A 26,866-nucleotide genomic window follows, 5' to 3' on the forward strand; every position below is an offset into this window, starting at 1 on the left:
ACATGGGGTTATGAATCTTCTGACACACAAGGTGTATATTTGAATTAACCCCATTTGTAATTTAGACTAATTTTTATTTATATTAATTATATTTGTGTTCTTTTGTTGGACCGGACTGAAACCTGATGTTCTGTAACAACAGGACAGACAGATGTTAGCTTGGTGGAAAAAATCAGAATGGTCGACGCCTATACAGAGCACATATATGAAAGAAAGTGTCTGGGTCTAGTTTAGATAACCCTTGTGCTATCTAAGATGACCCCACCCTTACATTGACGTGTTTTTCCTACCATGACAAAGGTGGATAAAGGTGGAAAGATTTCATGTAATCCATGGACACCAGTGAAGATCACAAATCATTGAAGAAAAAAGGTTCAATGCACTGTGTAGTGGGTCTAGATGACCCTACTCCCAATGTTAAAGTGCCTAGGATAGTACAAGGGTTAATCAGATTTGAGAGGGACCATGTACAGGAGCATCAGTCAAAGAAAAGGGACATGGTACCAGACCATAGCTCTCCATCTGCAGTCCTCAAGACGTACAAATACAAGAATTAACAATTAGCATAAAACAACACATGGCAATTACCTAAAAGGTACAATCATTTCGTAATATAACAAGACAAAACAAAAACACTACTTCTCATAATACATTATTTGAGATCATTTATAGTTTTGTAAATACTGTTTTACTTCTTAAAATACTACATATTTAAAAATGCTGACATGTCTGTTTGTTAAAAATAATTGCTTCATATTCGTGCCAAAGGGAAGTTTTGAATCATTTTAAGTGCATTGGTAGTTAGTAATAAGAAAATGCTGATTGGCCTGGACAAGAACAGTCCTTCTTTAAGGTATCCTGCACTGGATCTTGTTGTTCTGCTCATTTCTTCGGATGTCAACCTGGCCAAGGTTTTGAGCGCTGGAGGAGCCGTTATCTAAAACAACAGCCGTAAATTTGCTGTTTGTTTTTTAAAGCTTAACATTTGAAGTTTGATTAGTATTTTTGCAATGATGACGTTGTCGTGATTCTCCATCAAGAATCCTATAAGTGCTTGTTTATTGATGGATGCTAGAGGCTTAATCGTTGTTTTATTTGCTGTCTATGAAACTTTACAAGAAATTGGGTTCAGTAAGTTTGGCCAAAATGAATAAAAAGCTTGAATTGAATTTAAGTGATTAAATACAAACTTTGAAAAATTGCCTTTTGGATGGTTAATCTATTGTAACACACACAATAGTTAACCTTTACTCAAAATGCATTATTAATACCCTACAGTACTTTTCTACAGCAAAACTGACTGTAGTATGTTACTTTTGTAATGAGTTGCTCACAACAGACTCATCTGGTGTCATTAGAAAATAAATGAAGGATGATAAAATCTATAAGCATCACATAGAATTGTTCCAGAAATATGGGTTCTTTTATTGGAACATAAAAAGTATGTATTACAAAAAAAGTACTATTAATTTAGAAAATGCAGGCTATTTCTTTGCTCTCAAATGAACTTGCACATGACATCTATGTCACAAATGGTAAGCATATCCATGATCTCTAATGTTTCCATTTACAAAACCTTTTAACGTATGCATTGAATCTGCGTGAACGGCCTTCACTTTTCTGCTTCTTTCGTGGCACTCTGATACTTTTTTATGGCACAAAAATTCTCAACAAGAATAAATCCAAATACTGTAGTTCAGGCTGGAGATGCATAGATTCCTTTCCCTACATTGGAGACGTGAATCATCTGTGGCAGCAGCTGGAAGGAACGTGAATCCGGTTTTCCCCACGGATCTCCTGGTACTTTTGATGGAGAAGTTGAGCTCCAAACAGCAGGAGAAACATTTGGTTGCATCAATTACCCTCACAAACACACAAAAACATGCCTGAGCTGTATGATAAAAATGCATGTTAGGATATTATTGCACAGAACTTACATTATACGAGCATAAAAATCTGAGAAAAAGGTTAAAACACAAGTTATTTAAATTTTTGGGGCCTTTTGGTACCTAAAAAACTTTTTTTGAACACTTATTCTATTATTCCTTTCTCAGCATTATATATATATATATATATATATTTTTTTTTTACCATTTACAGTTGATTCTAATAATGTACCTTTACATTTTTTTTTATTTGTGGTGATGCATGATCCCCATTTTTTTGAAGAGTAAATCCCAGCTTCTTTTTTACTGATGATTATTTTGTTGTTCACAATAAATCTGAATTTGTGCCAAAAAAACCTCAAACAGTCAATTTCGAGTCATGCATTTTGTCATTTACCTGCAAAAATTACAACCATTGAGATCAAATAGTTTTTATGTTTTGTCACAAAGATCAAACGTGCACAGACCAAATAAAAGTGATCAAATCCAAAAACATTGCAAAGAACAAGTGAACAATGAAAGTAGAAAACTTCCCCCGTACTATATTTTCTAAGGATTTCCCCCAAAGAGTGTCATTATAATGTGTCATAAAGCTTGTTGTGTTTATTTTAAAACAAAATTTTCAAAGCCACTAACCTTTTTGAAACCTTAGTGTTAAGAGTCAGTGGAGAGGAGTCAGTGCCTCACCAGCCGTCAACCTCACCACACGTCACTGTTTTCTATTGCTCAACTTTTTTTCCCCAAGACATTAACTGTTTATTTTGCTGTTTATTTTTGCACAACGATTCTTTGAACTGATTTAGTGAGTACTGTAATATTAGTGTGTCTCTAAGACTAAAGATTTACTTGATCTGCTTTTCTCAAAAGTTCAAAGGATTTTCTAATAATTAACTGCATTTTTTTCCCATTGTCATGTGACGCTCTGAATAATGCAGGTTAGCAAGATCTAAGATAAATGCATTTAAAGTGTGAATAGACTAACAGCAGGATAAAGAGGCATTCTGAGCTTGCTGGAGGGCATCTGTCTTTCTGTTTATCAGATATCAGAAAGCTGTGTGCACCTACAGAGCAGGCACTTTAGGGCTGTTTATGGGTTGGTGTTTCCCCATTAACAGGCACACACACAAACTTTAACTTTATTGTTGCCTCACACTCACTCTAGGCTCGGGACAATGCTCCAGCAATCAGCCCCAGGGTTCCAGGAAGCAGAAGAGAGAAGAGTGCAGGAAGACTGAAATCCTGGACAGCTTGGCTTAGCACTGATGCATTACCATCCATTACCTGCAGTCATCAGCGTTTTAATGTCTTTCCACTACAAGGACCGCCTATTAATGAGCCCTCTGGAGCCACTGTTGTTTTCTAGAATCTATAGCCTAATCTCAGCGGTGATTACAGAAAAGAATGTATAGCTCTAGAAGACATTGACATGAGCTGAGCAGTAACCGTCCCCGAGGTGGCAGTCTCTAATTTGTTCTCATCAGCAGAGGTGCATCAGTAATCAACAAGCTGCAAGTTTGAATTAACTACACCCAACGGGGAGCGCAGGTCTTCCTCCTTTTCTTCTTGTGTATCTGGGTTAAGTGGCTCTACACATGACCTGCTGAAGCCCGAAGAGGAGGCGCCTGAAGGAAATGTAGATCTTCACTTTAGCTCTGATGTAAGGGGAAAACTTTTGTTTTTGAAATTATTGAATTAGTTTGATTTGCTAAAACGGCAAAGGCGCTCCTTGTGATCACGCACAGCACAATTGGGACACTCCGATTATCTTTTAATTGTAAAAGTGTTCCCAGTGGTCTTTTAACTATGATTATGCTGTTTTTTTTGCCAAAATCCAAAACCTACCCTCCCCCACTTCCCAGCTCTGTGTTTAAGTGCTGCCCCACTAGCTTACAGCCCCTCACACCCCCAGCCTAACATCACTGGTGCAGCAAAAATGACCAACTTCCTTTGTTTGTACATTTTTGTCTTAACACACAAATATACATTTGAACAAAAGTAATGTTTGAAATAATTGCTGAAAGTTTCCGTGATCTCAGCAGCAGTTGAATGAGTAATCACATTACACTAGATGGAGATTTGCCAGCCGCTGCAGAATCTACGCACGATCTAATGATGTCTTTATGCAGATTATAAGACCGCGCATGATGGACTTTATGATTACTTTATGGCACAAAGTGAAAGTTAATCACTAGCAAAGAGGGGCCAACCTTTACTCTGTGGCGCTCCTTCGCCCTTAAGCGGAGGATGTTCTCTGACGCACCACCAGAGGGCGACTGTGAGCTGTTTGTGTCCCTGTTTGGAAGGGCTGACTCTTCTCCAGTTCCGCGTAAAGAAGCACACGTCTGCTTGTGCAATTAGATCTGTAACCATCAGGAAGTTCTTGAAGTTCGATCCTTACATCAAAGGGGTTGTTTCGGAATGAAATATCCAACCATGACGATGACAATGCAGTCCATCTCTTTGCTTCTCATTCATGATGCTCACAATGTTCTTAAATAATAATATATATTTTTAAAATGTAATCGGAGAAAATACATTGGCGGCTCTGAGTCCTTCTGGTTCGTTAAAAAGTGAATTAAATCGATGCGTAAAGGAGTGCGAATCGGCATTTTACCATTCATTGTATAAGCAAGTCTCTGTTTCTCTCTGCCCTCACCCTCACGCGCACACGCATGCACCATTCATGACATTAGAAATCCACTTTCCTCTCTCTCGCCCTCTTCTTTGGCAAAAGCGCAGCTGCGCGCTTCGCTTCTTGTCTCTCCTGGAGCGCAAAGATCCACATGACGACAGAGCGGGACGCGTTTGGGGGGATATAAAGACGGAGAGCCAAAGACAGCCTGGACAACAAAGAAAAGAAACTGTCTTCTCTTTCTATTTTTTGCAACGTAGTTTGTCAAGTGTGATGGACCATGGCTGCAGATCTCACCTTTTCCCAAAAAACTAAATTGACTTAAATATTTACAACAAAATCTTTTTTTTTATTCTTACAATAAAACTTAAAGACATGGATACTTTGAGAAACGAGACAGCATCAACCATCGAGTGCGTCGCCGGCGCGCTGATGGAGCAGCTTCAGAGCAGAGCGGCTTACAACGGGAGCCTGGAGACTGAGAACATCTCCTGCGTGAACCCGTCCACGCTTCCAACGCCGCAGCGCGTGAGACACAGAGGTGAGCGTGCGCAAACACGACAGGAGAAGCGCAGCAGTCAAGAACTGGTTTGGGAAAATAGCGCAAGAAGCTGCGTAAAAGTGTTTCTTGGGAATGATATTTTATTGAATCCAGTGGGCTAGAGGGGGTGATCCTTTGGTGGGTTCTGATAAAAGTATGAACCTTTAGAAAATCACAATGAAATATGAAGAAACTGACCATAAGAATAAAGACTGATTTCTTTTCTTTTTTTAAAGAATAATCATGAGTTCTCAATGAGATCTTGGAGAAAGCTATCTCTGCAAATTATGACACTGAAAAAATCTTGACACTTTGTCACCTTTTTCTGTACAAAATAATACTTATTCTATGAGATTCTGATCATCATCACCCTCATCTTCCTCTCCCATCATCTCTATTGTCGTTGCTTCCACATCATGCGCACCCAAACCTGCAGAGAACTCGGTACCTAATTAGGTCTATGAGGTTACTGTTGACTAATTAACATTCCGAATGAGGAACGAATTTTTTATACCTGCCAAACACGTGGTCACGTGACTGGCAGAAATGAATTGCCCCTCGTTCTCGCGCATCATTACATCTATAGAGCGCAGGGATAATTTCCCACGCTGAGACGCCATTGTGATGAGGTTTCCAAATCTGACTGCATCTCAATTAATCAAGCCATTGTCCCATAAACACAGATGCAAATACAAGCAAACGTGAACCACAAATTCTGAAATTTTTAGATCTTTTTCTCTAAAGTTGATGGTTTGATAGATTGAGGAACAGGAGACAAAGCGATCCGTTTATTATCATGAAGGATAGTTTAATCAAAAAAAAATGTTATTGGAGAAATGGTAAGTTTGTGAAATAAGTTATTGTTGGCAGTTGTATGACATGTCCTCTCATTCTTATTAGTTTAAACCTTGTGCTATCCGAAGCACTTTACCATTGGGTGCTTGGGTCATATAGACCCACTAGACAGTGCGCTGAACCTTTTTTCTTCAATGATTTGTGAACCTCACTGGTGTCGATGGATTACATAAAATCTTTCCACCTTTATCCACCTTTGTCATGGTGAGAACCCGTCAATGTAAGGGTGGGGTCATCTAAGATAGCACAAGGGTTAATACTCAAACAAAAAACTACAATATACATATAAATATAATATGTAACCCTACATATTTACAAATTTGGCAAGTAATAAAGAAATCTTCTTTCAAAGGGGATTTCTTTTTCCCCTACAGAAGATGTTATGATGGATGAGGACCACATGCTGTAACCTCTGCATGCAGTACATTTTGGGTTTTCATTAAAAACGTTTATTACTGCTAAAGTCTTAAGGTGGTAAACAAAGACTTTAGACTGAATTTTGACAAAATGTAAAAACAAAACCAAAACAAACTTTCTAAACCAGAGTAACATCATAAACTTCTGCTCGGCTTTAAAAAGTAAAAATAAACACCCGCAGAAGCTTGATCAAAGCGTCTGTAGGAAATTTTCATTTAGAAGTTGGAAATCACCCAAAAAACAGCAATATTTGATGGTAGAGTCATTCATTCATTCGTTCATTTTCTAAACCCTTTTTATCCCTTTCGGGGTCACAGGGTTGCTGGAGCCTATCCCGGCCATGCGTGGGCGAAGGCAGGGGGCATCCTGGACAGGTCACCAGCAGGGATGGTAGAGTTATGTAGGGTGCAATAGGAACTTTTGAAGGGTGATCAACAAAAAGCAGCTTTAATTCTCAACTAAAAAAGAAACAGATGTGAAATATTATTATTTGAACTTTTATGGCCATTACTTTGACAGAGTTCATTCATAATAAAGTCACTAGAGAGGGAACTTCTGCGCAAGGTCACATTATCAATGAAAACGTAGACTATAGCTGTAATTTTGAGATGAGATTGAACATCTAAAACTGTTACATGTGAATAATTTTGAAGACATGATTACAAACTGTCTGTTTTTCACTAAAACCGCTAATCTTAGTGAGGAACAGAGGAATTATTTACTTAAATGACTTTGGTCCGCCCTGTGACAGACTGGCGATCTGTCTGTCCCCTGCCCTCGACCATGAGTGGCTGGGATAGGCTCCAGCAGCCCTGTGACCCTGAAAGGGACAACATGGGTTTAGAAGATGAATGAATGAATGAATGAATGAATGAATGAATGAATGAATGAATGACTTTGGTGCTATTGGCAAAGGAAAAGAAAAAAAATACAATACAAATCTTTATGTTAACTTCCACATGACAGCATGAAATGAAAATATTGGATTTTCTGTTATACTGACAAAAACATCTAAAAGCAGTTTAAATCAAAAAATAAATTCACGATGACAAAATGTCAGATATTAATGGCATGTGTGAGCAAAAAAAAGGTTGAAAGCATGCCGATCTTCATGCTGCCTTTGCATTAATGACTTTCTGACCCTTTTAAAACTGAGACCGCATTTCCGTTTGGATTTCATCACTTTTCAAATATGTACAGCGTTCCTGAAGAAAAAACAAAAAGAAATTCCAAGCCTTTTATTTGAGCATTAAACAAAAGAATTAGACTAAACAGACAAAATACTTCTTCGTGCCACATTTTGTTCAAACACAAATTTGATTTCTCAGTTGCAAGAGAACAAAAACAAATTTCTAAAGCAAATTATGTTAACAAGAAAAGGACAAAAAAAAAACTGTCTCACAAGTTTTTAAGACTTTACAGAGTTGGAACAAACAATGTCCCAAACCCAAACAGATTTTCCTCAAAGACATGTCAGAGGAGGGAACCAAATACAGAAGAACTGTGCTTTGGTTTCTGATCTGCCCCAGTCGCTACTCACATATTTACACAGATGAGGGACGAGAACGGTGCTTCTGTCTTTAACTTAGAAGTGAAAGCTTCATTTATGGCTATGGATCATGGTTGTGATGGTATTGATCCTCATAAGGTATCATTCCCGACACAACAAACAGGGTTTAGGGGAATGTCGTCTGAATGTGCTTTAACGTCAGCTTTCATCAAACAGGGTCGATCCCTCCCCATGGCCATTGACAAAAGGGACGATCCAAATCACACAGGTGCACTAAAGGAACCGGATCAGCGTTTAATCTCACTCAGACATCCTATCCAAACTCCATCACATTTTCAGAAACGTAATCCTTATCTTAAAAAGATCAAAGCCCACGGATGCATTATTTTCAGTCAGAGGCGGCAGTATAATCCAATCGCTTTCTCTGTGGAAAACAAACACTTCTTCTTTTCGTGTTTGGATGGAGTGAATGAGACGTTTTAAAAGAATATACCTTTAAATTTATTAACACCAAGATGGACTGATTAAAAAAAAGAGTGCAGAATGATTCGATTTTCGTGCTTTGATTATGTAAATGTACAGATAATGTTGCACATTTAGAGGCAGTGTGACAGAGTGCTGAAAAAGAGGCTGTGTTTGTGGGATTTCGTCCAAAGTGACAAAGTATGAGCATAATAGAATAAGGTGTGCAATAGGAGTAACAAAGGACGCAAAGGTGGAGCACAGATTAGCTGTGGGGATGGACAGACTAACAGATGAGGAGAGACAGGAATCTCTGTGGATTATGATGTTTGCAGATGACACTGTGATGTGTAATGAGAGCAGGGAGCAGGTGGAGGAACATCTGGAGCAGGTGGAGGTTTGTTCTGGAAAGATGGGAAATGAATAAAAGACTCATGGAGAAAAACAGAGTCCATGTGTGAATCAATGTGAATGACAGTGAAGAGACAGGTGAAAAAGATGGATTGTTGGTACCTGCAGTCAACAGTGCAGATCTCTAGAGAGTGTCAAATAGATGTGAGGAAAGATGTGCAAACATGTCTGCATGAAGGAAAGGAACAGGAAGCAGAGTTGGAAGCAGCACAGCACGGAGATCTGCAATGAGGCAAATTTTGGAGAAAAGAACTCAGGCTGAGATTATTGGGACAAGAGAAACAGGAAATACATTTTTGTAACAATGCAAGAGTCAGAACTACAAGTATATAACATCCAGGATAAGATTCAGGGATTTTGGGTAAAGCGGTGAGAGAAGAATTTGTAGGAATAATGATTTACTGGCAAGTAAACTGTGAAGTAAAATTCATTACAGTGGCTGATAATTTAAGTTGTTTCTAGTCAATTTCTACGAAAAACAAGGCATTTTTTGCCAAAATCAAAATAGTGAATTTTTTACAGTGCATTTAAATGCAGAGTCAGACTGAACACTTTGTAAAGGTGAACATAAACATTTATCCAAATTCATGCTGTTTGGGTAAAAACGTACACTTCTTTACACTAAATGCACTTTACACATGGGAGGCCTGCAGGCTCTCTAGAGTTTCATAGTTTTAACGAGAATGAGAGAAACTCTATGGTGGCCCAGAAGTGCAAATCACATCAAAAAACTTGACAAAAACATTTCAGAGATAACAAAAAGCAAAACAAACACTAAAAACCAGCATTACATTAGAGAAAAAAATTCAAAAACGTACAAACAAACAATAAGCTAATATATTAGAAATTAAAATGAAATGTTAAAAAAACAAACACAATGAAAAAACTGGAAAAGGTAGGTACTATGGGACATCTCTGATTGGATGACGATGTCCAGAATTGCTTTATATCAAATAACCTTCTGTTGAAATGATGGACAAACGTCATCATCCAATCATCGGTATCCCATGGTGCCTACCTTTCCTGGTGTCTTGTTGTGATTCTTTTTTTTTTTTACATTTCATCTTAAAATTACTTTTGCTTTCTGAAACGTTTTTTCATTTTGATTGGTGGAATTTTGCTTTGTTGTCTAGAATGTAATGCTTTTTTTAACATTTGTTTGCTTTTTTATTGTCAGCGTGATCTTAAAACTGTTTTTGGTTTGAGGGATTTGTTGATGTGATTTGCACTTTGGGCCCACCACAAAAAGCAAAAGACCCAAACAACATTTGTCGGAAGTTGGTGTCATATTCATCCATTGATTACAGGAGTTTGTCTGCCCTCTGGAGGAGGACATTGATAAACAATGAAGGTGCAGTATCTGTCGCGCGCAGGAGCCCAGCTGGATTCGTTAACCTGCTCACGCTCAGAGGTCATTCAAGAAAACTGGCTCCTAAAAACAAAACCTCAAACTGTAAGACCCTTTTTTCTTGGCTGCTGACTTGCCCTCTCTCTAGCTCCATTCTTTGCACTTTCCCTACTGGTACAACTCAGTATATCCATCACTCGCACCCTCTGGTGTCTCATGGAGCCTATGGAGAGCTGAGGTGTAAAAAAAAGCTTGCGCGGAAGACAAAACCTCCAACAGAATGTTAACTTTGCTGACTGCTGTGACCAAAACCTCAGTGGATCATGAGCTTTGGTCTACGAGTCAGTAGAAAAAGCTTTTGTTCGTTGCCTCCATCAACTGGAGGAAGCAGGTTTGGCTTTTCCCTCATCTGGATGGCATCACAAAAGCCATGTGACAGATACCTCTAAGGCATTAACCCTTGTGCTATCTTAGATGACCCCACCCTTCCCTTACATTGACGTGTTCTCCCTACCATGACAAAGGTGGATAAAGGTGGGAAGATTTCATGTAATCCATGGACACCAGTGAAGATCAAAAATCATTGAAGAAAAAAGGTTCAGAGCACTGTTTAGTGGGTCTAGATGACCCAACTCCCAAATGTTTAAGTGCCTAGGATAACACAAGGGTTACAAAGAAGTGGCGGTGGGCGGTTAATTTGTAGTTAATGGTGGGGCCAAAGTGGAACCACTTTGCAGCCTGAGAGGATTATGTTGGAAACTGGCCCAGTTGTCTTCAGCGTGGATAAAACTGGATTCAGAAAAAGGCTTTACTCGTTGCTACTGAGTAAATTTCTCCTTTCTAAGAAAAATGACAACATTCACAGTAAATAATCAACATAATGAAATTCTTTCAAGTAGAGAAATCAGAGGGTAACCATGTCCACTTCTTAAAAACAAACAAAAAATAATAATTTCATATTTCAAACTTTTCCTAAAAAAACAACAAACAATGTATATGACTTGGTCCATGTTCTTTGCTCTGTAGTTCATCATTGTTCTGCTGCTCGCTTTCGTAATTTTTTTCTCCAATCTTCTGCTGTCGTGTTTTGCCGGCCGGAAGTGACCCAAAAACTTTACCTTGCTAAACATTGTTGTAATTTTTATTGTAGTAATACAATGAAAAAATGCTTTTGGACTGTTTCATGTATTGACAATGTCCACATAAAGAAAACAGTAGTAAATAGCATGATTGGTTTTATATCACGTCCCTCTCTGTTAGAAGCTTTGTCTCTGCTTTTGTTCTTGTGGTTCTGGATTTGGTATAAATGGCGTATACTTATATCGCGCTTTACTACCTACAAGGCCCAAGGTGCTTTACATCATAGACCCAGTCACACACACATTCACACACTGGTGGAATGATTTGTGATCTTTACTGGTGTCCATGGATTACATGAAATCTTTCCACCTTTATCCACCTTTGTCATGGTAGGGAGAACACGTCAATGCAAGGGTGGGGTCATCTAAGATAGCACAAGGGTTTTAATACTCAAACAGAAAACTACAATATACATATAAATACAATATGTACCTATACATATTTACAAATTTGGCAAATAATTACGAAATCTTCTTTCAAACGGGATTTCTTTTTCCCCTACAGAAGATGTTATGATGGATGAGGACCACATGCTGTAACCTCTGCATGCAGTACGTGTCTGGCACCTCTTGGCCTCCGTAGATTAGGGTGGGAATTTGGGCACAGCCAATATGTAACTCTCCAAGTCTCCTCAAACCCTAAATGACTCTCCATGTGCATCCATGTTAAACAGATTAATGTAAATGTATTTACTGAACTGTCAGGCTGAATCATTGCAAAACAGCACATTTGAAAGTGTTATGTTTTTTTTTGGTTTTCTCATTGCAGGATGTCTGTGGTCTTCATGACTGGTCACAACTGCCTGCAATTATCTCACTTTGATTCATTATCTGAGGAAGCTCCTCACTGTGTTTGTTGTCGAAGAGTCTTCTGTGTTTGGTTGTTATGATTGAAAACCTTGAACTCATCCAGTCTGGTCGAGTCTTTCTGCTCCTGGATTAATCTCTGCAGGATATTGGTAACAGAAAGTATGATATTTAATAAAAACACAATCCGAAAAACGGTTTCTGCTTGTCTTCTGGTTGAACTTTGGTTAGTTTAAGTGGTTAAAAAAATGATGGGTTCACACAAGCAGGATAAATTGCCTCCATCACATGAAAATTTGAATTTAAAATCTCAACCAATCTTTTGGTTACTTTTAGGGACAGAGAAAAACGTTTTTTCTGTACAGGAAGACCTAAACTGAATAAAGAATAGTTATATACGGACAATGTAGATAACATTGTAAACGGGAGCTACTGACAATGTTTTTTGATTTAAATGCTGTTTAAACTTTGCTTTTTGGCGATGATGGGTTCAGGACAGACACATCAGGACAAATCAAAAATACAGTAAATTAAAAATATCAACAAAGTCAATCAATTGGAGAAAAAGTAACATTTCTCCTCCTATTTGATGAGTTAGAAATAACGTATTCTCAAGCAGTAAGATACTTCTCACAACTTGGTTTGAGATGTTTGAGCTACATAAGGGAAAATTCAGATGGAACACCATATTAGAACCTCTCAGCTCTCACTGTTGGTCTGTTAAATCATTGGAAAAATATTCGGTTGGACCTTGAACCTAAAATTAAAGATGCCTTCTTTTATTATACGTGTTCTAAAAAAGGTCTTCTGGGGAACTAAAACTGCTGCTTTTTCTCTCTTAACCTCCCTTTTGACCTGTTACAGCTCCATCTCCTTTTAACTCAATCTGCCTGTGTAATCGGAGGCACATCTGTTACTTTAATATTACTAAAGTAAACATTCTGTAAATATATAAATGCTTCTCTGTATAAGGACTTCTATAAAAGTGGGTTCAGATTGTAAATCTGAAGTGGTGACTTGTTGATATTCAGCCGGCTGATTGTGAAATTGGTGACACCAAAGTCTGGTTTTTATTCTAAAACACAAACACTCTGACAGAGTGCTGTCATTTTATGGCTTAGAAGTGCTCAGTGGCAGCAAGGACAAGAAAGTGATGAGTGAAAAAATAGAAGGAGTGGGTTTCTCCACGACCAGCTGCTCAGGCACTGATATCATAATCTTAACAGTTTAACCCTTGTGCTATCCTAGGCATTTTAACATTGGGGGTTGGGTCATCTAGACCCACTAGGCAGTGCTCTGAACCTTTTTCTTCAATGATTTGTGAACCTCACTGGTGTCCATGGATTACATGAAATTTTTCCACCTTTATCCACCTTTGTCATGGTGGGGAGAACACGTCAATGTAAGGGTGGGGTCATCTAAGATAGCACAAGGGTTACACCAAGAAAATAAATAAATAAAACATATAAAAACAATTGAGGCAGGACAACCAAAGTCCTGAAGATTACTGAAAGAGTAATTCATGAAATGGGGAATTCATGCAGCTGAGGACAACAAAAACGTTAAAACAATCAACTGGAAGATGACAAAAAAAAGGTTAAACCAACATTTTGAGCAGAACCACACACATACTAATTAAATAAATACTAATTTATTATCTACATGAAAAGCAAACCCAACAAAAACAGACACATGTTGTGACATTACACCAAAAAGCGAATGTCAAGCTTAGGTTTTCATCCAGGATTCGTACTTTTGTTAGGTAGTTTTTTGAACTTCCTCCCACTTGTTCTTCCTAAATTTGAATTAGTAGTACCATAAGTTTAGCTACTGTCAAAGCTACAGAGTGTAAACAAAAACAACAAAATGTTTGCTGCTATTCTATTTAACTCTGCAAAGACTGAAGTAATTGTGACAACACAACCCAGAAGTCTCATGGAACTTTCACCTCATGTGCTTTCTTTACACATGTGCAGAAGTAAAACTGCTAAATATATCAAAGATGGTGCCATGAAATATTGTTTTTCCTTTGCATTGCAATAACAGTCCCCCCTATAGAAAATCAGCCAACAATTCTTCAAATAATAAAAAAAAAAATCAAGAAAAACAAACAAACAAAACAATCTTCATTGGGATATAAGAACAATGACCTTATTCTTATTTTCTGTTCACTAAGGCATATTTTCCTAAACTATGATTGTTTTGCTGTTAAAAATATTGCTGATTAGATTTTATTTATTTGCTGTGTGGGGAGAAATGGCATGTGATAAAATGACACTTCATTATCAAAAGACTATTGTTTTTGCATTAAAGGCATTGAATGATCTCCATTATGTGGTATTTACAAATCTGATGACTAAGTAAGTTTGATCCGATTTTGGCTCATGCAGAGATCTGCTGGAATAACTTGATGCAGATGCATAGGATAGCACAAGTGTGCAAGTGTCACATTCCAACAGCTGTAATTTTCTAAATAAGATGATGTGCAGTTCTTAAATGGTTGGATGAGTTTTCCGTTGCTGAAGGTTTGGCGATAGCGTCCGTGGTGATTTCAGCTTTTGAAGAGGTGCAGGTTTACTGCCTCCATACCTACAGTTCATGATTTATGGTATGTTAGCCGACACTATGAAGCCCAAATGTGCCAGAGCGAGAAATGATCAGGCATTCCCAATCACATAAAGAAGCCTTTCTTTACTGACTATAAATGTGATCTAGCTAATAAACATTATGACTCCTGCTGCTGCTCCTGCCTCTACATGACAAAACCCTCTATGGCTTGGCATCTGCACCTATACCAACTTTATTATTTGAAATACCAACATTTGATTTTATCTGCACATCATCAGGCTTTTAAAATGTTACCAACGTTTTTTCAGTGAGATGTTAAAAACTCATTAAACAATGTTAATGTCTGGTCCCTGGGCTTTTTCAGATGAGGGATTTGTCTGTCAGTTCAACTCCACTGGAGGTGATCCAGATCTCCAAGCAATTTGTTATTGGCTTTCCAGAATTTATGGACTCACAGTTCATAAATGTTACATTTGGCCCAATACTCGCATTTATCACTTGACACATTATTATCTGTTTTACTGCAAAGGAGCATTTTGAAGCTTTTTGGCTAAAAGTTGCTTTCAGCTTTCACTGTGAAGATGTAATGAGCCAGACGCATTTATTCCTGAAGAATTCCTCGCTTCATGTCACAGAGCCACTATTTACATTTAGCACATAATGCACGGAGGAAAATTGGTCATACACAAAAAAAAGTGAGAAAGGTTGTGGTCTTTTAATTACATTTTCACAGATGTACTACGAATGACTACAAGAAAACCACAGAAGTACAAACAAAGCACGCAAAGAACACATAACTCAACGTAAAAGCCACACAAGATGCAAATGAATTGAGCGCTGGTAATATGCAGTTCATTAGGGATTATGTGCCAATTACGTCATTTTAACGTGACATGTGCGCCGTATATGTGACATCAGAGTTATACATTGGTGGTACTGAAACCCTCAACGGACATCTGTGCACATCGATGAATGCAAGAAACACTCATGAATTATCACGCATATACCATGAAAGAGCAATGACTATATAAGTATTAACACACTCATTTGTTTAAAGGGCCTACACCATGCAAAATCAATTGTTTGAGCTTTACTGTGTGTTAAAATCTTAATTCCTCACAAAAACCACCCCAATGCTTTAAATTTTTTTGCTCCATTCACGCTGTTCTGAGTTTTCCTCAAAAATCCTGAGTTTTGAACACCATCCCCTCCTAATCCAGGAAAACTACTGATCCATTTGCATTACTTCGGGGTTGGAAAAGAACTCAGCAAGAACTAATATTAAATACAACATTTTTTCTTTTGTGTGCTAAAGGTTAACATGGATGTTGTTTAATACAAATGGCTTACGAATAGCATGATGTAGAACTTTTAAGTCTTTTTTCGACTAAAAAAAGCACAACCCTCTGTAAGTATGTTGAGTGTTTTTCCTTTCTGATGTCTGATGAAAATCGTTTTTTTGGGTGTTTTTAACATGATCTTGTGGTATTTTTCAGATGATGGACAGCATATTTTAAGAAAATTAGGCTCAATATGGCATGTCTGAGTATTTCTTTATTCTTATCATTGTGAATCAGGAGCAGATGAAAAATGCCTTGTTTCGTAGAAAACATGCAGTGCGGATCGCAGGCTCCCTGCTCTAAGCCATCAGGAGGAGGGACGTCCAAGGGGACGTCCTTGGACTTTGTCAGACATTACATCAGAGTCTACAGGAAAACTGAAATCCTGGTGTCAAGTATTTCAGAATTTTAGGGCAAAATGGAAAATAAAAGTTTGTAAAAAATCACTTTGGAAAGATTGGAAAAGATTTGGAATCGGTTTATTTCAAGCAAGCAAAACACAACAAAATTAAAGAAAATTAAAGAAAAGGAAAATGAGTCTTGAATTGATTGGAAAAAAAATTCATAGAGAGATGCACACATAGCAAAGATAAAATAATAATATCTGCATTTGAAAAAAAGGTTTAAACTAATTATCTTGCATGTTTTTAGCTGTATTGAGTACTTGAATAAACTGTTAATGAAAGCAGGTTGCTTTATTGAATTGCATTGTGAAAAATGGTAATAATTTAGGTTTTTAGTGAGAAAAATTAACAATAAAGCCTCAAATCAACGCACATAATCCCACATGTTTATACGTTCCAGACAAAGAGATGAGGGCAAGCAGATTAGCACAGAGGAAACCACAAGGAAGCCTCCACAGACTGGTAAATATGCCGAGGGAATTACAAATAAGCACACAGAAAGCTAATTGGCGTCACGCAGCATGTTTCATCAGGGTGACACCAAAAGGAGGAAAATAAATTTTGATTTTTACACCATTTTTTTGCACATGTTCTGCATTGCTCGTTTATATTTTCAAGCACCAGTATAAACACAGTAAAAAGGCGCGTTCGATAATTGAAAACGCTGCCATTTCTGTACTTCCTCTGATGGGAAAACCCGATGTTCTGACAGCAGTGCACACAGAATATTAGAAGTTTTTATTTGCAGAGGAGTTTGTGTGACAGATGGCGAAGCCACATGTCAGTAGACGTGTGCATGTGTGTGTGCATGTGCATGTTTGTGTGTGTAGAGAGAGAGAGAGAGATGAAAGAGACAGCAAAAGACTGACTTACTGACTTTTACTGACCGAATTGAGGCTAAATCTATCTTTGAGCCTGCAAGTGATATGAATGTATTTCATAACGGTGTCCCTGGGCAACAGCCGTGGATCAGTGAGTTATTTGGGAGCTACGTTCACTTGCATTGATTTTTGAAATACTAAATAATGCATTTAATTTGTGCTGAACTTGATGGGGGCTCTCGGTGCAGCTACGTTCCGATGCTGCTTCTCAATTGGAACACGGTGCTGCTGTCCGGTAAGCGAGGAGATAAATGGAGCTGGGATTAAGTCCCAGCCAGCTGTGCACAATTCACGTATTTACAACCCAGGTGGATTACTCAAACTCAATAAAAGTTTGGCCCTGGATTACAGGGCCAAAGGTCACCAAAAAATGCAACTTTTAATTTGACTCTCATGTTATATATGTAAAATAAAAAGGCAAATTCTCTGTTCATCAAAAATCTGTAGATCCTTGGTAAAACTACTCATCCCAAACAAACTAAAACAGAGATTTAAGTCAGGAATTGTCAGATTTTTTATCATAAATTAGTTTATTTCTTTTAAACTAAAGACTTTTAAAGATATTCCTGTTAGCATAGGAATTTTTAATCCTTGTGTTAAACTCTTTGTTTCTTGATTGATATTTTATTAAATATATTTATTTTAAGAAAAAATGACTTTCTGCATGGATAAATCATTTTACTACTTTTCTTTGGTAACTTTCCTCTTAAAATTAGGATTCTGTTTGTATTTTTAGACCACCTCTTTTGCATTTTAAACACACGACAATTATGTTGAGTTGGCAAATGGTCATATTGGTACATAATCATAAAACACAATAAATAAAGTAAGTGATGTGTGTTAGATTCAGGTTAACGTAACAAACACCAAATTTGCTCTTTTTGAGTGTAGATATGCTACACAAACGACAAGCGACGCTCAGACAGAACAACATTGCACTGTGAGTTACCTAAAAGTTACATTGTTTGTATTTTTAACACTGAAGCAGTCTCAATAAAGTTGGAGCTCATTGACAAGTTTTCATGTCCCCACCTGCTTTCAGCTGGACCTGAGAATCTCATATGAACTTGTAACAACACCTTTCCTGTTCTCTGCCATTTTCTCACTATTTTTTTCTTTTTTTGACAGACAACCTCTTTGCAGGAAAGTTAAAATAGCAAACACCTCTGCTGACAGCTTCATCGTCTTTGTCCATCCTGCACTTCCTGATGGGTCCCAGAAATAGACTTAAAAGAATATCTATCTTTGCAAATGATTGCAGCGAGAGTTTGAAGATCAAAACGCGCAGCAAGAGCATTTTAATAGTCGTTACCGGATTTTGAATGACAGCTTGGTGATGTCTTATAAATGTGTCCTTTTTTAAATTTTTTTTTTACAACCCAAGACAGAAAAAGAAAACTGAGAAATATGCTGCTGAGTGGTTGAGATAGAGGAGTTCCTGTGTGCATGTAGTGGAAGTTTGGAGTGATTGCAATTTTATGCTGCTCTGAGAAGCTGTTGGGGGTACATTTCATGTGGAATAAGAGTCTTTCTGCGAGTGTGGGTGCACATGCCTTCAACAGAGGGCCTGCCACTTTTGATGTGATTTGTGTCCTGCAGATCTGGCACACATGGGGACCGCTAATCCCCAGGATGCAGACGCAGTGGGCAACCTGCAGAAAAAAAACAACAAAGTGTCGCCTCTAAGTAAACCAGGGAGGCAAAGGAGAAAAAACACAGACTGTGAAGGATATGACCCAATGTCAGTGGCTGGTAGCACAAAGGTTTAGGATGCAGTTTTTTTTCTTTTTCTTAATTACATCTGTCTTTGAGCTTCTGGGCTTCTTCTTTCTTTCTGAAAATGGCACAGATGTCAAAGACTGAATTTTCACTGATTGTCGATGACAGCTTTTCAACCAGAAAAAGAGTATGTTTAGCACAGCTTGATAAGAGTATTTTTCTAAGTGTTGCCGTCGCCAAAGATAGATCAAAAATGTTTCTAATTTTCCCTCATTTGACAAAATGACAGTACTTCTGAGATTCTATAAATGGCTGCATCTTCATAAATTCAGCTGCTTTAAAATCTAAATAAATAAAATTTGAAGCTAACCGTTGAATGTGTCCATGGATGTTTTTCTTTTTATTCTGTGGTCAATAACATTGAAATGAGTAGAGATTATGGAATTTATTATTTTCAGTCATTGAAAATGTTACTGTTGATAATTTATGTGTCCTGCTTTGATAAAAAGGAGGAGGTTTTGGTTCACTACGACGACAGACCTCCAAGACATGAGTATGAAAAATATTTAAATGGAAAAAAAATTTCTTTAAATAAGCAAAAAGAGAAAAAGTATTTGGTAAAACAATTTTCCTTTTGAGAAAAAAAATTGAGTCACTTAGACATGTTTTCTCATGATAAGATATTGACAAACTCACTTGATAAAATTATTTTTCTTGCAGAAAATAAGTCCTTTTTTTCTTAAATAAAGGGGCTTTCATTTTCTTAAAATTCAGTTTTTTCAGTGTTCTGTTTACACACTAGTTAGGTATTTTTAGAATGGTAAATGGCGTATACTTATATAGCGCTTTTCTACCTGCAAGGCCCAAAGCGTTTTACAGCCACAGACCCATTCACTCAGTCACACACATTCACACACTGGTGGCGGCTCTGCTGACGAACACAGGCGCCAACCTCCCACCAGAGGCAAGGTGGGGTTCAGTGTCTTGCCCAAGGACACTTCCACACATGGGTGTGCAAGGCGGGAATCGAACCGCCCTACCGCTGCACCACAACCTAAGGTTTTAAAAACTGTACCTCAGCAGCTCTTAAAAAAGAAAAAAAACATTGACCTGACAGCAGGAGGTCCAGAGGTCATGAAGGTTGCAGACTATAAGTTGGCCTTTTTTGGGGACTTTCAAACTGGGAACACCACTTATAAAGTTTTATTCTGAATAGTTATGAGACAGAAAAACATGTCAGTTATTCTGGCATAACATTAATTTTAAATTGCACGGATTAAAAAGAAAAATCAACCATTATAAGGGGGATGATAGCTGTAGGACAAATATTAGCAGACCCTGGACATATTGTGTTGTGTGGCATCATGTGACGCTTGTTATTAAAAAGATTTATTTATACTATCTTAAACTATATACACACCCACGCAACGTGACTTGTGCCACAGGTTGCGGATCTAAGGTCATGCGGCATCAGGCCCGGCGGTCTAGCGGTAGTGTGTTTTGCGCAGTGCGGCAACGCGGAGTTTCAAAACTTCTGACGTGCCGAGCAATGTTTCAAATATCTGAACTCTAGCGAATAATTCATGTCACATCAACCGTTCAGAAGCTCAGTTTTGGCTCATGATGCAATGTTCTTCTCCTGGACTTAAGTGACGTTCTTGCTTTTTGTGTGGAGAAAATTAAAAAAAAGTCCTCTGCTTTTATTCTTTATCATTAACTTTTTCCTCCTGGGACTAATGAGGGACAAAAAGTGATCAAACTGGGTCACAGAGAGATGGAATCACCGCTGAAAGCGTCCGTCACTCAGAGGCAGCTCCTGCAGTAGATGGTAAACCTGACCATACCGGGAGAGTCTCTGAATGATGTCATGAACACAGACATGGAGGCGTGATTACAGACTCTTTTGTAGGGTTCTTCATATTAGATAAACCCGATCTCTCAACATCATCCGCGTCTTCCATGCACTGTAAATGATTTATACGGTCAATGCCTAAATGGGATAATGAGGCTAAAACTTGTGACGGTAGCTCCTCCAACAAACAGAGGGGGGTGTCTGGTTGATGAACGCATTCTGACTTCCATCAAAAGCAGCAAATTTGAGGCAAGTCAAAAGAAAAGGGTGACATAAGACATGTAGTATTTTAATAACTGATTTTGGAGTTTTTCTGCACATTAATTCCCTTTTATGGAAACAGTCCTATTTGTGGTTTTCCAAATGTAGTATGTTAATAATAAAAAAAGGGTTCATTTTTGACTGAACTAACTTTTCTATAGGTAAAATAAAATGTAAAAAAAACTAATTATTTGAGAAAATAGAACAAGTTGTGTTTCTGATTTAACTCCTTTGCAGCTATCATTGAATTAAAGCAGTTTTTTGAAAAAACATTTCAGCTTGTTATGTTCATCTATTCCTTGATAAAAAAGGCTTGTGTGGTTTGCCCACAACATGGACATATAAATAAAGAGTGATGAACCTGTATTGTCATCATCAGATCACAGTGATCTCTGTAATAAAGATCAGCATATATAACCAAGGACATTTACTCATTCATCCAGTCAAAGGCTTTTATTCTTTAATATCCTGCCTCCTTCTCTTCCAGAAGAGGGCCACACGCTCCGGATCCTGCTTTACTCGCTCATCTTCTTCCTGAGTGTCTTTGGAAACCTGCTCATCATTGTGGTCCTCACTGTCAACAAGCGAATGCGCACCGTCACTAACACCTTCCTGCTGTCTCTCGCTGTGAGCGACCTGATGATGGCCATCTTCTGCATGCCCTTCACCCTCATCCCCAACATCCTCAAGGACTTCATATTTGGAGCAGCCATGTGCAAGATCGTGTCCTACCTCATGGGTGAGTGAAAGGGCAAAGGGGGAAATAAACACTTGAGAATAAAGTGTTGTGAATTAGCTAAAATACACATTGATGAGCTTTGTGCTGCATTTGCATGAACATGTTTTAAGCACCGAGCTCGGCTCCTTCTTTACATTTTTGAATTCCAGGTACAGGGGACCTTTGTAAATCCATATTGCAAGAAAATGAAATACATTTTAGGTTCTTACACCTAGTTTATTCAGGTGCTTTAAAAACCATCTATAATTGATTTAATACATTTTAATAAGTTCATGCATGTGAAAGAATACTTAGAGATGGATTGACTACTTTTGCCTGAAGTAGATTTTTATGTCAACGTTAGGTACAGTAGCGTGAATTGCTGAAAATATAAAGTCTTAGTCACATCCACCCATAGGGGGGGTCGACCCTTATAGGTTCTGTGGGTTTTTGGGTTGTCCGGGTCCGTGGAGGGTCGTAGAGAGGAGCGACCGCATCTTAAGGGGAGCCGCGGTACGCCTTACAGTTCCCTTGAGGTTTGTCCTACACTTCTAGGGACATCATCACCTTCTGACGTACAAGTGATGCTGTCTCTGTCATCACTGTTTTGCCCAATATTGCATCCCTGAACCCCCTTCCTTTCCACAAATGGAAGATTATGTGGGGCAAAGATGCCTGTTGAAAGTTGAACTACCGGTACTTCCACCAAGTAAGGTTGTTCTAGAGCGGATTTTTTCACGATTTCCAGGCCAAAGAAATGGTTGTACAGAATACAATAAAGTACATTAAAGTCAGTTCAGTGGTTGGTTGTGTTTGATATCAAATTCAACCACAGATGTTGGAGCCAGTGTGTGTTTCTTTGCTTCTGCCCTAAAGTTGGGCAGGTTCACAGTGTGGTGATTGGTGACTTCCTCGCTTGCGTATATCTAGCCGTTACAGGATGAACTCTTCTGGCTTCAGTTACTTTCACTTTCATACCAGGATTAAGGAGTGTTGCATCTTAATCAGGTGAACTTTTCATGTGGATTAAACACACCAACTTTGGTAGGACATAGTCTAAAGTTATCTTTACTTTTACTTGAAAAGATTTAGCTGCATTTTGGTAAGTAAAACACAAGCGGGGTGGGACTATGTAAATGTCCTTCCTCCCATGTTACTTCAAGCAAATAACCCAAAACATAAACATAATAGGGGGTGGGATTTTTATATATATTCACGTATTTCATTTGTTTTCTATAATTCTTTTCCATTTTGACTGCCCAAAGCAGGTCAATTCAAAAATAACAATTCTAAACCCTCTTCCTGGATTATTATATGATGTTTTACTTGAGGGAAGCTTGTTTTTGCATTCTCTGATTTACATCGTCAGAAATCATCTATATGAACTTAATATGTTTAATGCTGTCGATTCAACCAAATATTTTACATCCTTAGACAGGATTGAAAAGTATATTGGATGTAAAGGATTGAGAAAAAGACGGCATCAGATAGAAATGGTAAAAAAAAGAAAGGTAGCTCTCTTGCAGAACTAGAGCGTGGTTCTCCCAGGAGACTTACAGCTCCTGCTGCCCACATGCTGCATTACAAGTACTTTTTTGTTTCTTTATAAAAATGACTGTGACAAAAAAAAAAAAAAAACCTAAAAGGCAAAATCTGCAATAAGAAGAATATGTTTATGGTCCGTATTACTGATATTTTCATTAACAAGTAGAGGGCCAACATGTTTTCTTGACAGTTGCCTGAGGCCGTGTGAGCTCTGATCTTTGCATTTAGATTGAAAACCTGAAGAACTTGGCCCCAAATTCCCTCACTTACCACCGCTGAGACAGACTGCAGCCCTGCCGGTGACCCGGCCCTCACAGTCTTGCTGTGCTTTGGCTTTTGTAAGTTTGGCTGTGACACAGTTGTTTGTGAAAGGCTGCACGCGGTGAATGGAGTGACTCTACTCCCTGAGTGTGTTATAATGCTGCAAATTCTAATAATACAACTGTTGATCATGTAAGAAACTGCTGATTATAGATTCTTGGACATTTGGAAAATTTACCACAACTTCTTCCAGCTCACTATTTCCAAACCAAACACTGTGATAAATAGAGAGGAGGCACAATAATATAAAAAAATCTAATTGGATGTATAAACAACAGTGGCCAAATGAGTCAAGTACATTTACACACAGTTAACTTCTAATTTGATGTACTGTATATTTTCTTTAGAAACTGCCTCTAACTACGCATAGATTTTTGCATGAAAATACTCTCTGGGATTTTGTGGAAGAGTTTTGCAACACTTTCAAATCTGTTTGTGGAGAACACTGATGAACAGACGTGTAATAACAGCAAAGAAGTCAAAAATGCAAGAACAGAAAACAAAAGCTTATATTCTGTGTTTTAATGCTTTACAATGACCTAAAAAAGTAAAATAAGAAAGGCTCTCTTGGAGGGAACAAAGATATCTCACTAGCTTGAAATTATGCCAAAACAAAGGGGCGTCTCTGAAACATTACTACAATAAAAGTGTCCGAACAACTCATTGACTTTAAGAACTGAATCAACTCAGTATGACGTCATCCATACAAAACCGAAATAAAGCCAATTGTGTTGCCGTTTTATTTTTATTTTATTTTTTTACAATATGGCCATGTTGGAGCCAGAGGTTGTCAGTAAGCAGTGATTGAGTCTGAGTCAACATTTCTATGGCAACCACTCTCACCAATCAGGAGTGAGCTTGATGAAAGTCCACACCAACACTTGAAAGCGTGCTTCACAAACTCTGACAATCAAATGTTTGATGAACGTTGGACGTGGGGGCAAGCTATTGACTCTATAAGAGAACTGGGCTGACTGACCCCTCCCCCCTGGCGTATCAACCGGGAAGTAACCACTGGCTCCAAGAAGTCCCATAGACTTCTATAGAGAAATAAACAGCTATTAGTCAGTCTAGTTCTATTTGTCAGAACATGTTCTTGCTGATCCTATTTTTTCATAGTTTTTATTTATTGCAGGTTATTCACGTTGCAAACTGACCAATAAGATGCCTCAATTAAAGTGTGTGGCCACATGTCGAACATTCAAAATGTTTCATTTACAGATTCCTCGGAGCCTGCCTTCAAGTGGCAGGCAGGCTCTGGCAGCTTTAAGTCATCAGTAAATACTTATATTGTCCTGATTTTGGACTTTTTGATGCTACATCACAAAACTCTTTTAGATATTTCTCCAAAATAAGAACTAGAATCATGGCATATTTGTTAGATGTCTTAACAGTTGGGAATCACTCTGTTGCTTTCCCACTCTTTTCCCACCCAGACACACTGAATTCAGTTAGGATAAGAGGAGACATCCTTGGACAAAAATCTAACTATAATAGGAAGAAAATATTCCTTTGTCCAAGATCAGAATCTGTGAAAAGTGAGCTGCAAAGACACACATGTGGACACACAGACAGACAAACAGGACCTTTTCCTGGGGACATGAGTTACACAGGTAAAGAGTAATTTCCTATGTTGTCTTGTGTCTGCGGACGTGGCAGATTACATCTTCCTCTGAGGCCATGATTTCCTTTCCTGGAGATAGATAACGTTCACACATTTGTTCCTCACTCTATGTTCTTGTCCAAGCATCATTTTACAGATGTTTTCTCATAAAAAGATTGTGCATGTTATTTTTTGTAATTCATAGTAGAGTATCTCAGAGATAGTGTTTTAATCTTGGTGTCCTAATCTGAGCTACAAGATTAAATCATGTGTGTGTTTTTTTTGTTTGTTACAATTGTTAAAAAAACACCTGAATATAATGTGCCAACCTTAAGTAACCTTTGATTACTGTGTTTTCAAAAATCTCATTTTGCTCTTCTACAGGCATATCAGTGAGCATCTCCACGTTTAGCCTGGTTGCCATAGCAATCGAGCGCTACAGTGCCATTTGCAACCCCCTGAAGTCACGGGTGTGGCAAACCCGTTCCCATGCCTACCGCGTGATTGCTGCTACATGGGTGCTGGCCTTCATCATCATGGTCCCCTACCCAATTATCAGTCACCTGGAGCCTTTTCAGGGTTCTGCCAACACCACAGCGCACAAGTGTCGCCACAAGTGGCCCATCCAAACTGCTGAGCAGACCTGGTAGGTGTTAGGGCTCTAAATGGTGTTTTAGGTCAACAAAGAATAACAGGATGGAGGCTGTGGATTTGTCTTCATAGTGCCAGTCTGCTGCAATAGATAATTCAAGCATGTGTTTGTACTTTACAGAAGTCAAAGACCCACAAGAGCTACATCTAGTTTCTATTGATAGGTGATTGTTCTCTTTCGCCATGGCCAAACGTTTCAAAGAACATTTTAAGTCCAATTGCCATGACTCAATTTCTGGACATCAGTTTTCCATATAGTTATTCTCTTGTTTTGTGATGTACACACCAGGCATTTGTGGAGTGTGTGTACAGTATTTACACAGGTCTGTTGCTGCCCGATACTAGCACATGCACTTAAAGTTGAAAGAAGCTTTGTGAGAAATGTTGAAGTGGTGCAAATCTTGCCCCCGGGGTTTATATTTAATTTTTTTTAACTAGTTATGTCCAACATCTGGGCAAACAGATGAAAGCTGAAGGCCTCTTGTGTTGGGCATATTTTACTTTAACAGGGGTTGTGAATCTTCTAACAAACCAGAGGTATGTCTGAATAAATCCCTTTTGTACTTGAACTTTGGGCTGACATGTTTTCCAAGCTGATATGATCAAACAGCAGATTTCTGTATTGACTTACTTTAATATTTTTCTTGTTTTCCAGTTTATGAAAATTGTTTTTTATGCTATACAAAGAGTTATGATAATGATAGATAATAATCCTCCTATATTGATGGCACTCATGTCACCAAACACACAAAGTGACGGTGAAGCCGTGATTGAAACCTTAAGCCAGACTGATAGATCGGCACATACCTGCTGCCAGAGAGCCTGGACACGTGTGCATAACCACAGTGCATGCATGTAAGTGTCGGATAGATTACTATCTCAAGCCCAGGCTTTTTCTTTCACAGCTCTATCCCGATATACAAAAGACTTGGTGTCACATAATTCCATCCGGGCACACCACAATTATTAACTTCTGCTTCATGATCAATTTCCAA

General features: G+C 38.2%; 1 protein-coding gene across 1 annotated transcript in view; it reads left to right on the forward strand.

Annotated features, from left to right (window-relative positions):
- The first annotated feature begins 4,620 nt into the window (after nt 1-4,620).
- Nucleotides 4,621-26,866, forward strand: part of LOC101161683 (cholecystokinin receptor-like) — a 32,349-nt gene continuing 10,103 nt past the window's right edge. The window contains exons 1-3 of the mRNA XM_011489931.3: nt 4,621-5,059; nt 21,521-21,772; nt 25,605-25,866. Of these exons, the coding sequence (XP_011488233.1) occupies nt 4,894-5,059; nt 21,521-21,772; nt 25,605-25,866 (680 nt within the window). The 5' untranslated portion in view covers nt 4,621-4,893. The remainder of the gene's footprint in view (nt 5,060-21,520; nt 21,773-25,604; nt 25,867-26,866) is intronic.

The sequence above is a fragment of the Oryzias latipes genome, chromosome 21, assembly GCF_002234675.1.
Source record: "Oryzias latipes chromosome 21, ASM223467v1".
NCBI classification, from domain to species: Eukaryota; Metazoa; Chordata; class Actinopteri; order Beloniformes; family Adrianichthyidae; genus Oryzias; species Oryzias latipes.